Genomic DNA, 14,513 nt, shown 5'->3' with positions numbered 1-14,513 from the left:
TGCGTCAAGGCGACGTTCACCGGGCCCCGTCGCGGCATGCATGCACTGACCCGTCCTGTCTGCTAGATAGCTTGGCAGTCATGATGACTCATCCATGGGTTCATGCTTGGCGGTGCACAACAGCAGCCCAAAGTGGTGGTGTGCACGCCAGCAGCGATTCCAGCTGCACGCACACGCCGGCCGCACAACCCAGCGAGCGTCACCACGCTGCCGGCGATCTGGGTCAAGCGACTCACCCTGTCCACGGCACACGAGCAGGCGAGCACGGTGTGCAGGCCGAGCCGGGCGCCTGCTGCGGCCAAGGGGCCGCTTGCTGGGCGCGACAGCCGTCAGGTGCCTGGTGCTTGTTGAAGGGGCCTCACAATACCACCTTGTGCATTGAATGGGTGCGCTCAGCTCCTCGCGCGGTAGGGCGGCTGAGCAGGCCCCTGGAGTGTGCCCTGCCCGTGTTCTTCCGTCTGTCGCCATACCGAACGCAGACTTGTTCACACAGGGACATCAATTTTTGTCTAGCTTGCAATCTACAAGCACTACGAACTTCAACCCTATCTCTCTGTTCCGTTCTGTATTGGCCCTTTTGGTTGGTGCTGCCCCAATTCGATCGCAGCGCTGCCTCAACGCTTGCATCGGGCACTTGCTTGTGAGCCGTGTGCTGCACGGTGTTGGTGCTCAGCTCGGCGCTCTGTCCACACGCGGATGTGATTCCAGGGCAGTCTCCAGGCACAGCGTCATTTTTCATGCCCATTGGCAGCCACTTTTTTGGTGTATGTGTGGGGGGGAGCGGCACACGCCCGGAATGGTGGCTGCTCATCGCCCTGTTGCGCCGCCGTGTTGAGTTCTGCATGCAGTACCCTGTACCTGGCTGCTAGCAGCTGCTGCATCAGCGTTGCATTCGCCGCCCCTCCCCTCCTTTTCCCTCTCCTCCTTGCAGCCACTGCAACATTCGGCGACGATGGAGTGCATGTACGCCCAACATTCTTACTCACGCAGTGGTGCCTGCAGCTTGAGATCAACCCTGCTGTGCATCAAGGACAAACATCCAATGCGGTATGCCTTGGCATGGGGCAGTGAAGGGTCGGCGGTACCCCGGTCGTAAAAACAGCTGATGAGCTGACTATGCCTCATGCATTGGCTCATTGGCTGTACCGACCTCACCTGCTTCATGGTCAACCTCGCCGTATGCTTCAAGATTTATCATCTATAATCACAAATGCGATGGGCCCGCAGTGACGTACCGCACGAGAATGAAATTCTCGCCGACCCGAGTGTCACGTGGTGCAGCATGTTTGATCATGTTGCTGGTCCTAACGGCTACACGAGAAATAGATGTCGTGGCAGCTATATGTGACCAAACTGCAACAGCCGCATCCCCGGGCCCAAACCTTGCGGTTGGGGCTGCACCATCACCAGAGGCGGCCCTATGGGCATGGGTGCGCAGCGGCGGCGGGCAGGTCAACTTTGACGTCAGGCACTCATCGGAGGGCGTGAGGGGCGGCTACGCCTCCCACGACATCCCCGCAGGCGGCGTGGTGAGTTCCGGCGGCTGCGGAGAGGCTGGTCCGCCGCTACGCACTGCTGCATGTTGCCGTGCGGCAAGCCCATAGGTCACGGGCTATGCGTCGCCCCGGGCTTACAGGCCTCTCTAAACCGCCAGCCCTGGAAAGGGCATCATATAATGGACCAAAACGGCCGCGCCCCAGCACGTAGCCTCTGACCGCATGCAAGCAAGCAGTTGGCCCTCTCCAGCACCCGTTAGCTGCAGGGCCGCTGCGGTCGGCTGCTTTGGCACTGATGTGCTCCTTGGTTGTTGCCGCCAGGCATGTTGCTGCTCGCAACACGGCAAAGGTCTGGATTTGAAAACCCTGTTTTGCCTAGCTTGTGGTCAAGCTGCATGTTCTACTCCGCTCCCCCCCTTTCCCCCACCTTCCCCCTGGGCCCTCCGTCTAACCGTCAGGTCATCAGTCTTCCCCTGAGCCTCACGTTCAAGCTGCCTGATGCATACTTGGCGGTGGGCTGCCACGAGCGTGCCCCTGTCCCGTACAGGCCTGACCTGGCCCGACAGCAGCAGCAGCTGCTGCAGCTTGTTTGGTGCATGGGCCGCCTCGGCTGACTGCGGTCCGTGCCGCAAGCCGCCTCGCAGCAGGCGGCCTGATCGCATATCCACCTGCCCTTGTGAAAAGCCTCAACAAAGTGCCTTTGCGCTGCCTCGTGGCGGCGGCCACCACGACCGGCCCGGCCAGCGGGCCTCAGCTGCCATGCGCGGCCGATCCGGGGCTCGGCCCGGCTTGGCGAGTCGCAGAGGGGACGTTAGGGTGTACTGCGCACACACCAACAATCCTTTTTCACATTGAGCGGACAGTCCCAGGCCTTCCATCGGCCCTACTTGTTGTGTACGTGTGCCCACCCCCTTGGCCCGCCCCGCCCCTCCTCCTCCAGGAGCTGGCAGAGCTGGTGGCTGTCGAGGCGGTCAACGCCAGCAGCCCCCTCGCGCCATACTTTGACGCGCAGCCGCGCCCCGGGGGCGGCGGCGCAGGCGGCGGCGGGCCGCCGCTGAGCTGGGAGGCGCTCCCGGCTGAGTACCTCCACCTGCTGCAGGCACCAGCGCTGGTGCGGCCGCACGCCCGGGTCCTCAAAGTCGCCCCTCCCCAGCCTCTGCGCCTTGCAGCTGCCGCCCTGCAGCTTGCAGCAGAGGGTCCCCAGCGGCAGAGGGTGGACTGAAGGGCGGGAGATCCTGCTGCGCATAGCTTGCCCACCGTGCCCGCTGGCAGCGGGTCACCAGGCTGGGGCCCTGCTCGCCACTGCCGGGCGTGCGCTCAGCCGCAATAGCGCTCTGATGGGCTTGCGGGCAGGTTGGCGCCCCAAGTGCTTGGTTCCCAAGCAGATACTACAGCAGCTCGGGGTTCTGGCAGGGTAGCAAGTGGTTAAACTAGCTCTCCTCCACCTGGTGACATCATAGAGGTGGTCGTCGGGGTATGTGCGTAGCGGTTGAAAGTTTTGTACTCAACGAATTGCCTTCACACACCACCTCACGCGCAGGTTGATTATGCCCAGCAGCGCCAGGCCTCCTTTGGCCGCTACTGGAGCCGTCACGGGCTGCGGCTGTCAGCCGCTGGCGTCACCTTTGAGTCTCTAAGGAGCGCTATCGTGTTGGTGAGCACTGCTGGTGACGTGCAATGGCTTTTCGCAAGTGGGCCCTGGACGTGTGGCCTGACCCTGCACGTGACAGAACGCAGGTGCAACGATGGCTCGGGCAAGGGGAGCGCTGCGACAATTGGAGGGTTGATACCACTGGCATGTGCACGCCGTGCCTGAAATACTTACCTTGCACGCTCCGGTCTCTCAACACCATCTTTTCCTGGCGCACTGCTCCATGCGGTTTCACTGTACCTGACGGCACTCCTTGCTTGCTTGCCGCGCTTGTGCAGCTGACTACCCGTATGTTCCAGGCTCCCCCTGGCGGCGCGCATGGCGGCCACACATTGGTGCTGCCTGCGCTTGACATGCTAAATCAGTGAGTGCAACCTGCTTATGCAGTGGCGTGCGTCTGTGTGTGCGTGTGCGAACGTGTGCGGATGCGTGTGTATGTGTGCGTGCATGTGTGTGTTTATGTTTGCGCACTCATGCACGAGTGCATCGATTGGCTCTTGCATACGTGCAAGGTGGGACAAACCCCATATGAAAGCCAGCCTCGTTGCCTCCAACCAAAGCGTTGCGCCAAGTAGAGACCCTTGCGTATACCTAGGAATTTGCTGCTCGGTGGACGCGTCCGCATTTGCGCTCTATGTGCGGTAGCCGCTTTACGCTGACTACGGTGGCCAGCCCCATACTTGAGTACAAGCTGTCATGTGATCCCCCTTTTCAAACACAAACACGAATCAACGCATGCCCCCGCAGTCACAACGGCTGCCCCACCTTCCACCATGTCGAGCCATGCACGCCGCCGCCTTCTCCTGCGGAGCCACTTGCAAACAGCAGCGGCAACAGCAGCAGCGGCAGCAGCGAATTGTGCTGGGTCTCGCGGACAGCCGTCGCAGTCGCGGCAAACCATGAGGTATGCCTTGCGTATGGCCACATGACCCCCGACATCGCCCTGTTTCAGTACGGCTACCTCCTGCCTGCAGAGGATCCCAGGGCGCCGCTGCCCCTCAGCAGAGTGGACGAGGCGGGGTTTGACCCGGAGGCTGACCTGGCGGGGCCGGGCGTGCTGGCGCCCCCCAGGCCTCTGTTGACAGGTGCGCAACAGAAGGTTCTTGTGCAGCCACACGAGGATGTTTGTAGTTTCTTCAGTGATGCTTTGAGCCGCGTGTGAACCTGTATAAGCACTTTGAGGGCCGTGCGGTCTGTGATGTGACCAGTCGCAACTTGATCGCTCTCACCTCACTATCCACTGCTGTACTTGCTGCCCGCCCCACCACGCCCCATCCCGATCAGCCGCCACGGTGTCCCTCGAGCACCTGCGCTCGGAGCAGCAGCGCGTGCAGGCCCTGGCACAGGCGCTGGCCGAGGGGCGGCCGGCGGCCGAGGCTGCGCGGCCGGCTGCAACGGACCCGACAGGTGCGCTGCTGCGTGACGTCCTGGCGTGGAGGGTGCAGCGGCAGGAGGCGCTGGGGGCAGAGGCGCGGCGGCTGGGCAGGGAGATTGCGGCTGCAGAGGGGATCGTGCTGAGCGGGGCTGCGGGGAGCAGCGGCGGCAGCGTGAGCAGCAGCGGCTCCAGCAGCTGCGCCTGCAGCAGCCACACTGATCTTAGCGGCGGCGGCGGTGGCAACAACAGGAGCGCCTGCCGCGGTGATGGTGCGGCCTGCAAAGCGGGGCCCGGGAGTGAGGGGGCGTGCTCACCCTCCAAGTAAGGCATCCTATGTGCGGCCCTGGCACACTTGTCCAGCTAGGCATCATGAGTCACTAATTGATCATGCACTGAAAAACGGTGTTGTGACTGCAGAATAGGCTGGTCCGCTGACCACCACCCGGCGCAATTGGCTGCTGCCCTGCACGACCTTTCCATCGTTTTTGGAAGACACTTGCCTGTGCCTATGCTCTACTGTGACGAGCTTGTGTGGCCGCATGCACGTGCACATGCATGCGCGTGCTCATGTGCTCGTGCATGCCTCCAATCGCACACGCGCGCATGCTCATACCCACATGCTGCAAACCAGAGCACCACCGCCCTTCCAAGCAGAGATGCGTGGAAGCTTGATTTGTCTGTATCAACACATGAGGTTGTCACGGACCGCTGTGCTCGCCTGTATTACGTATGCTTGCTGCTTGAACTTGCCCAAAGCAGACAATGTATGATGCCGCTGATGTCATGCGTGTCACGATCCCAGCACTATGGCATCGTACATTGATGGTATGCAGACAAGTTTGTAACCATGATTTGGTAGGAGATTCCAGCAGGGCTTTGCTTGATATGGTAAGAGGGGGACTGAGGCTGCCCCGGCGCCTGTTGTGTGCCGCACAGTGGATGCCAGCTCCAAGCCCAGCTGGTGATCAGCTCCAGCTGTGCCGACAATGGTGCTCTGCTCGCAAGCACCACGTAACCTTCCGACCTGCGCAGCTACACGCTGCCTGCAATACGTCCGCTTTGCTACAACACTAGACTGCCATTTCTTGAACGTACAAGCGAGATCACACACGCGCGAGGATCTACCACTGTATGTTCTTTGATATCAGCACAAACGCAGGCTGAGGTCGCAGTCATTGGTGAGGAATGTTGCGCTTGTTGCGCATACACAGGCGCTGCGGCGGGCCTGAACATGCTGAGCACTGCAGACGCTTTGCACTTTTGCTCTGCCGCTGGCCGGCCGCTGCGACGCCGTCAAACAGCATGTTGCCCATGCCCATTACCTCCAATTTCAGTAACATGGAGGTGACACTCCGCCAGTTTCTGTCATGCATCGACAGCGCCCGGGGCCAAGCCGCCACAGCAGCGCTTGAGCGTTTCAAACAGGCCTGCGCGGCTGCTGCCGCAGTTGGCGATGCCGAAAGCGGCGGCGGCCGCGGCGCAGCGCCAGAGGCGATAAGCGAGCCCACAGCAAACCGGCTGCTGCGGCGCCTGTGCGTCCAGGACACTTGTGCGCAGGCCACCTCCAGCAATCTCATCGCTTTTGCGCAGACCAGCCAGGCGCTGCAGGCCCTGCTGACGGTGCACAAGGTGGCGGACGCGTTCATGACGGAGGGGCGCATGACCGCCCTGATCGACACACTCGAGGCGCTTGGCGGCGGCCGCGGCGACAGTTTGTCTCAGGAGACGCGGGAGACGCTGCAAATCGCCGGCACCAACTTTCTGTTGGCTGCTTGCGCCACGAACCAGCGCTTTGACAGGCCTGTCAGCAACGGCGGCGGCGGCGGCGGCATCGCGAAAGGCGGCGCGGCGCTCCCTGTCGACCCCGCGCTGCAGGCCCTGGCAGGGGTGGTGGCGCGGCCGGCCGCCGTGCATGCGCTGCTGCGGGCGGCGCGCGAGCAGCTGGAGGCTGGCCGTCACGAATGGGACCCTCTCATGGCGCTTGGGCAGGCGCAGACCGCCGCAGTGCGCCTGACGAATACTGCCGCTTTTTCGACCGTCTCCTGCGCACCCGCTGCCGCCTTCATGGACGACTGGCCGACAGCGATCAACGTGTATCCCGCCGCGCGCATGGCCTGGGACGGTCCCGAATCAGGCTGGCTATGTCAGGTGCTGCCGCGCCTAGTGGAGCTGCGGCTGGGGCCGCTGCCAGTGTGCTCGCCGATGGGAGCCAGTAAGGCGGCACGGCGGCAGGTCGACGCGCTTGATTCCGCATATCAGTTGTGCGACGACGCCGACGGCTTGATCGAGACTCTGTCGCAGGACGCGGCAGCGATGGGCGCGGTGGCTGGGTGCATGCTGCCAGGTCGCGACGCGAGCGTCGTCAGGTCAGCAGTCAGCCTCCTCAGCAGAGCGCTGGAGGCGTGGCCTTGGGGCGACGAGGGCGCCAGCGAGGCGCTCGCCGCCTGCTGCAAACCCGATTCACTCCAGGCGCTGCTGCGGCTCGCCGCCATCCGCAGTGGCAGCGCCAGCCGCAACAGCGCCGTCAGCAACGGCCTGAGGGCATCAGCAGCGCAGGTTCTGGCAGCCATCGCCACACACGAGGCGCTCGCGGGGCAGCCGTCCAGCATCGCTGCGGCGCCTGGGGCCGCAGCGGTGTTTGTGTCGAGCTTGCGCAGCTGGCTGGCAGAGGGATGCAGGCAAGCCCTGTTGAAGGATATGCCCACAGTGCAGGAGATCTGCACCATTCTGATGTGCACCGTCGCTGAGGACAGCACCGGGGGCAGCGCATGGGCCGCCACCCTCGGACGTCTGGGCGCGCCGCAGCTGCTTCAGCGTGCAGTGGCCCTGAGGAACGCAAGCGCGTGGGCGGCTGTGTGGTCGGCGCCAATAGCAGCAGCACTGTTTGCGGTCGCATGCGCTGCGCACGCAACAGATCAGCTGCGGCAACCTGGTGGGCAGGCGGGCATTGACGACGAGGTTGAGGCGGCGGAGCAGACTCGGGCCGCCGTAGAAGCCCTGGCAGACGCGGGCCGGCAGGCGGTATCCCCCCTGCGCTTCTTGGCGGCGCTGCGTCCTGGCTGGCGGCCCCGGCTGATCCAGGCGCCAGGCATACTGGAGCTGCTGTCGGCCGCGGCGGCCGCCCCAGACCAGGAAGAATGCAAACATGCACTCCAAACCCTGTGCCTGCTGGCTTCGGGCGCGGCGCCAGTTGAGCACCTGCCTGGCTTCGCGCAGGATGTACTGGAGCAGTGTGACGAGTGGCTGATAGACGCTTATGATGAACCTGATTTGCCGCAGGACTGTGGCCAGGCGGCGGTGGAGGAGGTGCTGGGGTGCCTTGCAGGCTGTCATGAGGCAGGCGGCAGTGTGGGTGAGCGCGCTGCCCTGGCTCTTGCCCAGCTGAGGGCCGGCGAGCTTCGATTGGTGCAGCCGTCTTCGCAGAAGCAACAACAACAGCAGCAGCAGCAGCAGCAGCAGCAGCAGCAGCGGCAGCTCCCGGAGCAGGCACAGCAGCAGCAGCAGCAGGAGCAGCAGCAGGAGTACCAGGAGCAGCAGCAGCAGCAGAAAAATCAGCAGCAGCACCAGGAGCAGCAGCAGCAGCAGCGAGAGCAGGAGCAGCGCAACCAGACGCAGGAGAAGCAGCAGCAGCAGTCGCGTCAGCAGCAGCAGCAGCAGCAGCAGCAGCAGCAGCAGCAGCAGCAGCAAACAGAGCAGCGACAGCAGCGGCACAAACCTCAGGTTGACATGGAGCAGCGGCGAGACCAGCGCAACCAGCAGGGCCAGCCAGAGCCGGGCACACAGCGCAATGCCAGCCCAGGAGCAGCAGCTGCCCGCGGCGCAGCAGCACAGTCGGGCAGCATGCGCCAGCGCCGCGGATGCGCCGTTTGCGGCAAGACGGCACGCGAGGGCGCCGAGCTGCGGCGCTGCGCGGGCTGCGGGCGCGTCACTGGAACGCGGTACTGCAGCCAGGAGTGCTGCAGGATGGACTGGGTGGTGCGGGGCCACCGCGCGGTGTGTGAGGCGGCGCGTGCCAGCCTCAGAGCGAGGCCTGCGGCGCCGATTGAACTTGGCTGAATCACCCTCGTTGTAATGTTCTGCCATTGATCTGGCTCGTGACACGTTGCTGTGTGCTGTCCAATTTGTTGAAGGAAGGGGCGCAGCTTCGCCTGTGATTTTCAACCTCGGTGACGAAACCTGCGTGCATGGATCATGTTTCCCTGACCCCACCAGGGCTGCGGCTGTTGGCTGTGTATACCATGCACTCATGGCCGGCGCATGACTGGTGCGATTTCCAAAGTTGGCCTTGGATTCTTGCAACCCACAAACTAATATCAGTGTCTGCAATTGTGTCCTGTTTCATCAGTCTTCAACTGTTGTAATTGGCAGAGCCTGCTCCACTCTCTGTGTGTCCACATCAGCGGCGGTCACTGGGAGCATCACGATCCAACATGGCCGCTTTGGTCGCGTCTGCAATACATGACGACCACGGTACGGGGCATATACCGGCCACCCGCAGTAATATACACGCAGCATCGTCCCTCGCTGGATATAACCGTCAAACACCAGAGATCAGCTTGCAAGCACACGAGATCAGCGTCCCTTGCCTGTCCTGCTGGGCTGTAGAAGCAGCAGCCATGGCATCAATGCTGTACTCACACATCCCACAGGTGATAGGGATCGTCGGCGCCGGGCAGATGGGCTCCGGCATCGCGCAAGTGTGCGCTACGAAAGGGCTCGACGTGGTCATTTCCGATCATTCTGCAGGTTGGTGACGCTGATGGTGCCGCATGCAGTTGGCTTGCGACATGCTCCACTGCGCCCTTGCCCCTGTGTCCCTGTTTGCGTGCTGACGCGTCCAAAGTGTCTGCCTGACCCGTCCGCCCGCTGCCGCCCCGCCCCGCCACACGGCCGCCGCGAACCCAACCCGGCGCTGCTCCCCAGAGCTGCTCGAGCGCGGCATCGGATCCATCAAGAAGCAGCTGAAGCGGCTGGTCAGGAAAGGGGAGATGGCGGAGGGGGTCGCGGCAGAGATAGAGGGGCGGGTGCGGCCAGAGAAGAACCTGGAGGTGGGCGGGCAGGCCGGCAGGAGCTGACGTCGCTCGTCTGTTCCCTTGAAATGAGGAAGCAGGCGGCCACCCCGACCCTCCCAGCCGCGCAACTCGCACGGCCGAGGCTCTGCACCGTCGCGATCGACGCCGACGGCGCTCCGCGTCGCGCGCGCGCGGCCCGCTGCCTGCTCCGCCCCCACCAGCCGCGGCGCTGTGCGGCTTCGGTCGGCCGGCCGTCCGAATTATGCCGCACACGCATGCGCGGCCGGGCCTGCCGCGGCCCTCGGTCACCTCGCCCGTCACCCGTCACCCGTTGCCCCGTCATCGGCCCGCCTCCCCCCCGTCGCGACGCCCCAGGCGATGAAGAACGTCGACTTTGTCATAGAGGCGGTGACTGAGAATGAGGAAGTCAAGAAGGCCATCTTCACCAGGCTGGACAAGGTGCGGCTGACTAAGTAGATGTTTGCTGACAGGGCAGCCAGGCTGGGGGGCCGGTCTCCTCCCATACAGGCAAGCTGCGCTTGCTGTTTGCAGCTGATTAGGATTGCGTGTGGCGCAGAGGCATCTGGGTGCGTCTGGCGGGCTCGCGGGTTGTTGGAGTTGGTCGCGCAGGCCGAGAGGCGGCGGGGGATCAGGCCGGCGGCCGCGCCAGGCGGCGGGGGGCCTCGGGGAGTGGTCTGGGGCGCAAGGGCCGAGAGCGGTGGTTCAGGGGATGGGTCGGCAGGTGGCTGGCGGCGGACGAGCCGGGGCATAGGGAGCTGTGAGAGCCTGCTGACCACAGTTCTGCCTCCTCGCTGCTGCTGCTGCTGCTGGTGCTGATGCACCTTTCTGCCCACACGCTCCCACCCCGTCCCCCTTCTCACCCCCACCCCACCCTACCTTCACCCTCATCCCAAACCCGGCCCAGATGACCCCCATCCACACAATCCTGGCCTCAAACACCAGCAGCATATCCATCACAAAACTCGGGGCCGTCACCAACAAGCCACACAGAGTGGTGCGCGCATGCCCGCAGCGCTGCCCGGCGCCGCCCGTCCTGGGATGAAACCTGGCGACGAACACACGGGCTTGACCGCTGGCCAAACGCCGCCCTGTTCTGCTCTGCGCTCCTGGCGTCTGCTGCAGTCACAGCCCTTCCTGCCAGACGGCCGTCGATCTTTCTGCTACAGGGTATCACATGAACGCCTTGACGGAGTCGCCACGCCACGCCACTCATTAGCCCCTCCATCGACCCCTACCGTCCACCCCAACCCCACCACCCCCAACCCCTGCAAAGATCGGCATGCACTTCATGAACCCCGTGCCCGTGATGCAGCTGGTGGAGGTGGCGCGCGGCGTGCACACCAGCCAGCAGACGTTTGAGAGCTGCAAGGGCCTGGCGGAGTTCCTGGGGAAGCAGGTCTGCACCAGCCAGGACAGACCGGTGAGTCAGCATCGTCCGCACGCACGAGCACACGCGTGGACAGGTGCAGGTGGCGCACGCGCCGCGCTGCAGCCGCTGCGCCAGCCGGAGCAGGCGGGAGAGAGCAGCCGCATGACCCGCTTCTGCTGCTGAAGCTGCTGTGAGGCCGTTGGGACGCTTTGCGCCAGGGACCAAGCAGCCTTGCAGGAGGCTTCCCGGACGCCTTGCATGTCTATGGGCCGTCCTGATAATTTCCTGTGGCGTTGCAGCCGGTGCCGCGACGACGGGACGCCCCTCCCCCCCCCTGGGCGCACACCATCCCCCTGTCGTCATACTCACCCACCCCTGCTCATCCCCAGGGTTTTCTTGTGAACCGGGTGCTGATCCCCATGATAAACGAGGCCTTCTTCTGCCTCATGGAGGTGCGCAGATACTCATACACGCAGGCACACACACACATGCACGTGCGTGGGGGCCCACAAACACACATGCACACACGCAGCCACACCCACCCACACCCACACGCACGCACATGCCTTGTGTGCACCCAACCGTGCGGCAGAACTTTTGCAGTTTTTTGCCCCAGCAGTGGACGGAGTATTGTCCAACACCCGCATCCCCCGAGGCTCCGCCCTGCCTATGTGAATTCGCCTCCCACCCCCACCCCGCGCTCCCACTCCCCATCTGCCCCACATCTCCGCCTGTCTTCGCCCAGGGCGTGGGCACCGCGGAGGACATAGACAAGGGCATGCGGCTGGGCACCAACCAGCCCATGGGGCCGCTGCGGCTGGCGGACTTCATAGGTCGGTGCCTCGGCTGAGCGACGGTCGCGCCACAGATGGGCGCGGCACCAAGGGTCATAATGCACAGCGGCAAGCGACGGCGCCCGCCCGGGCAGACGGGTGTGCTCGCCGCGGGGCCGGGAGCGCGCGCCTGCGTCCGCCGAGGCGGCTCCCCAGTCGCCACGCCATCCGCGTCGCACGCTCCCCTCAGCTTGCCCCTTTTGAGTCCCGGCCCCGACCCCGTGTTTGCACCCACACCAGACCCCCACGCTGACCCACCACCCACCCCCACCCCCCAAAAAAATCCCAGGCCTGGACACGTGCCTGTCCATCATGAAGGTCCTGCACAACGGCATCGGCGACAGCAAGTACCGCCCCTGCCCCCTGCTGCAGCAGTACGTCGACGCCAACTGGCTGGGCCAGAAGGTGGGCGCCCCAGCCTGGGCACTCCCGCTGGGGGGCGCGTGGATCCGCAGGCGTGTCGCAAGTTTGTGCTGGGTGCTGTGTGCTCGTGGGGGCGGAGGAGGGTAAATGCATGGGCCGCGGCAGCTGGGGCGCTGGGACGTTGGTATCTAGTCGGGGGATGAGGAGGAGCCAGCACGCTGGGCTTTGTTGGGGTGGGATGGAGCCCAAGGGAGCTGGGTGTCATGTCCATGGTGGGCATGCACCCACACGCTCGAGAAAACCACTTCTCGCGCGCACGTGTGTGTGCACGCGCTGAAAGACGCGTGTGCACACACGCATGCCCAAGCAAGGGCCCATAAACGTGCATACACTCTCTCCGGGACCACACACGCGTGCGCACCCGCTTACTCTGCACGCGTGTCATGTGTGCACGCTTGCCCGCGCGCGCGCGCACGCGCACACACACACACACACACACACACACACACATGCACATGCACACACATACTGACATACATACATGCGCACACAAACACACACACACACACACACACATGTCGCAGGTGGGACGTGGCATCTACCAGTATGACACCGAAAAGCAGCAGGAGGCAAAGAACTGAGGCGGCATGCCTGCTGGGGGCCCCGTGGGACCACACCAGCTGACAACCACAACCTGGCGGCAGGCTGTCCGCCCGAGCTGCACATCGGCCGGCAAGTTGAACATGAGGGCGCCAACCTGGCCCCTTGCCGCTGAGCCGCCTGCATTTACGGTTGTGCGCCATGCGGTCCCGCCGCGCGACCACCCGTGGCTGGCGGCCCGCTGCTGGTGCCCCTTGTTGGCGCGCCCCTGAATGGCCGCAAGGGTGGATGCGCATAAGGGATTGCCCCTGGCAATTTTGGTTTCGGCATTGCGGGCGCGTCACTAGCCTTGGATCATTGCCTGGAGTTCCCGCTAGCCTGACTCTTTTCTCCTGTCGTCTGTTTATACTCGTTAGTCACTTCCAAATCGGTTTTGTTTCCGGCTCTGCACAGGCCCCGTTGCGTTGCAGGCTTGCTGATTCGATAGCACACGTGCGCATTGCCACCTTGTGCGTGGCGAGGGCGGCCCAGCAGCGCTGTCGCGACTGTTTAAAAGCATCGGCCGGCATGAGAGTGCAGCAGCCTCAACGACCCCGCTTTGTTGATCCCCTGCGTCCTGTCAAGTTTCTGGAGTCGCCCTGCCTGAGAGGCTGCCACACGCCTGTGTTGGGTTGTGCTCAACTCTGTTGCGGGCGGCGTGAGGCGTTGGCCTGGGAGTGCACTCGCGCTCAACGCGACGACGCGCGCCCACCCCACCGCTGCCTGTGCGGCGGCCGTTGTAACACCGCAGCCCCTTGCTTGGCCATTGGTGGCTTTGCAAACCAGCGACAGTCCACATCATCCCGAAGCTGTGTTGGTCATTGGGAGAATCAAAGACGGGGCTCGTGGCAAGGTTGCTTTACCCACGGTTTTGGTTGGTGGTGAGCCCTTCTCATCGCCGGCTGCCGGCGGCCGCCTCGGCTGGCGCGGGCTCCAGCGCCGGCGCCACCACCACCTGCCGCCCCTTGAGCCCGTTCGCAAAGTCCCGCCCCGTCATCGCCTTTTTCGCCGGCTGCTGCAGCTGCAGCACCTCCAGCGCGCCGCCGCCGCCGCAGGGCACGAGCATGCGGCCGCCAGGCGCAAACACCACACGGCCGGCCGCGGCGGCGTCGGCGGGCAGTTCGGATGGGTCTGCCAGCCGCGTCGACAGGATCTTGATCTGCACCCGCTCGCCTGCCACTGTGTTGCCGCTGCTGCTGCTGCTGTTCCCTTCACTGGCACTGCCGCCGCCGCTGCTGCTGCTGCTGTTCCCTTCACTGGCACTGCCGCCGCCGCTGCTGCTGCTCCCCTCACTGCTGCTGGTTGTGCTGCTGCTGCTGCCTCCGCCGATAATGAAGTCACCAAACGTGCCGGGCCAAGGAGCGAACGCGCGGACCTGTGTCGCAGAGGACACGACGGGCGGCAATTGAAGGCCGGGGAGGTTTGGCGCAGACCCGCAAGACTGACTGCATTACTCGGAAGCCGTCGAGAGTGTGCCTGGGCTGTCCTTGCCCCACCCTCACTCCCGCAAGACCTGGTCTATGCCCTGCGCCCCCACGTGGCTGCAGAGCTGAGAAATGGAGGTGGGTGGGGTCACCGGGCCGGGGTACGCAGACACACACACACACACACACACACACACACAAACTCATCTGACAGATATACATGGTCAAACAGTGGTCCATCCCATTGCAGATAAGCCCCCCCTCACCCACGCACCAACAACTCACCACCCCCACACACATACGCACACACACACGAACGCACACACACAC

General features: G+C 64.0%; 2 protein-coding genes across 2 annotated transcripts; one reads left to right on the top strand and one right to left on the bottom strand.

Annotated features, from left to right (window-relative positions):
- Positions 1–4,072: 4,072 nt before the first annotated feature.
- Positions 4,073–12,761, top strand: MNEG_7669 (3-hydroxybutyryl-CoA dehydrogenase; the record flags this gene model as incomplete). Its single annotated transcript, XM_014043859.1, has 12 exons — positions 4,073–4,232; positions 4,432–4,554; positions 5,970–8,515; positions 9,172–9,268; positions 9,446–9,570; positions 9,910–9,993; positions 10,460–10,549; positions 10,829–10,951; positions 11,314–11,376; positions 11,670–11,757; positions 12,047–12,162; positions 12,705–12,761. The coding sequence occupies 12 exons, from the start codon at positions 4,073–4,075 to the stop codon at positions 12,759–12,761; spliced, it is 3,672 nt and encodes a 1,223-aa protein (XP_013899313.1).
- An 890-nt stretch (positions 12,762–13,651) lies between these two features.
- On the bottom strand, positions 13,652–14,210 carry MNEG_7668 (hypothetical protein; the record flags this gene model as incomplete). The annotated part of the gene is made up of 2 exons (XM_014043858.1): positions 13,652–14,134; positions 14,202–14,210. 2 exons carry the CDS (start codon positions 14,208–14,210, stop codon positions 13,652–13,654), a joined length of 492 nt encoding a protein of 163 aa, XP_013899312.1.
- Positions 14,211–14,513: the final 303 nt, after the last annotated feature.

Source organism: Monoraphidium neglectum (assembly GCF_000611645.1).
Source record: "Monoraphidium neglectum strain SAG 48.87 unplaced genomic scaffold scaffold01379, whole genome shotgun sequence".
In the NCBI taxonomy this organism is placed as follows: Eukaryota; Viridiplantae; Chlorophyta; class Chlorophyceae; order Sphaeropleales; family Selenastraceae; genus Monoraphidium; species Monoraphidium neglectum.
The sequence above is the reverse complement of the archived record's forward strand: the minus strand, read 5'-3'. Positions and strand labels throughout refer to the sequence as shown.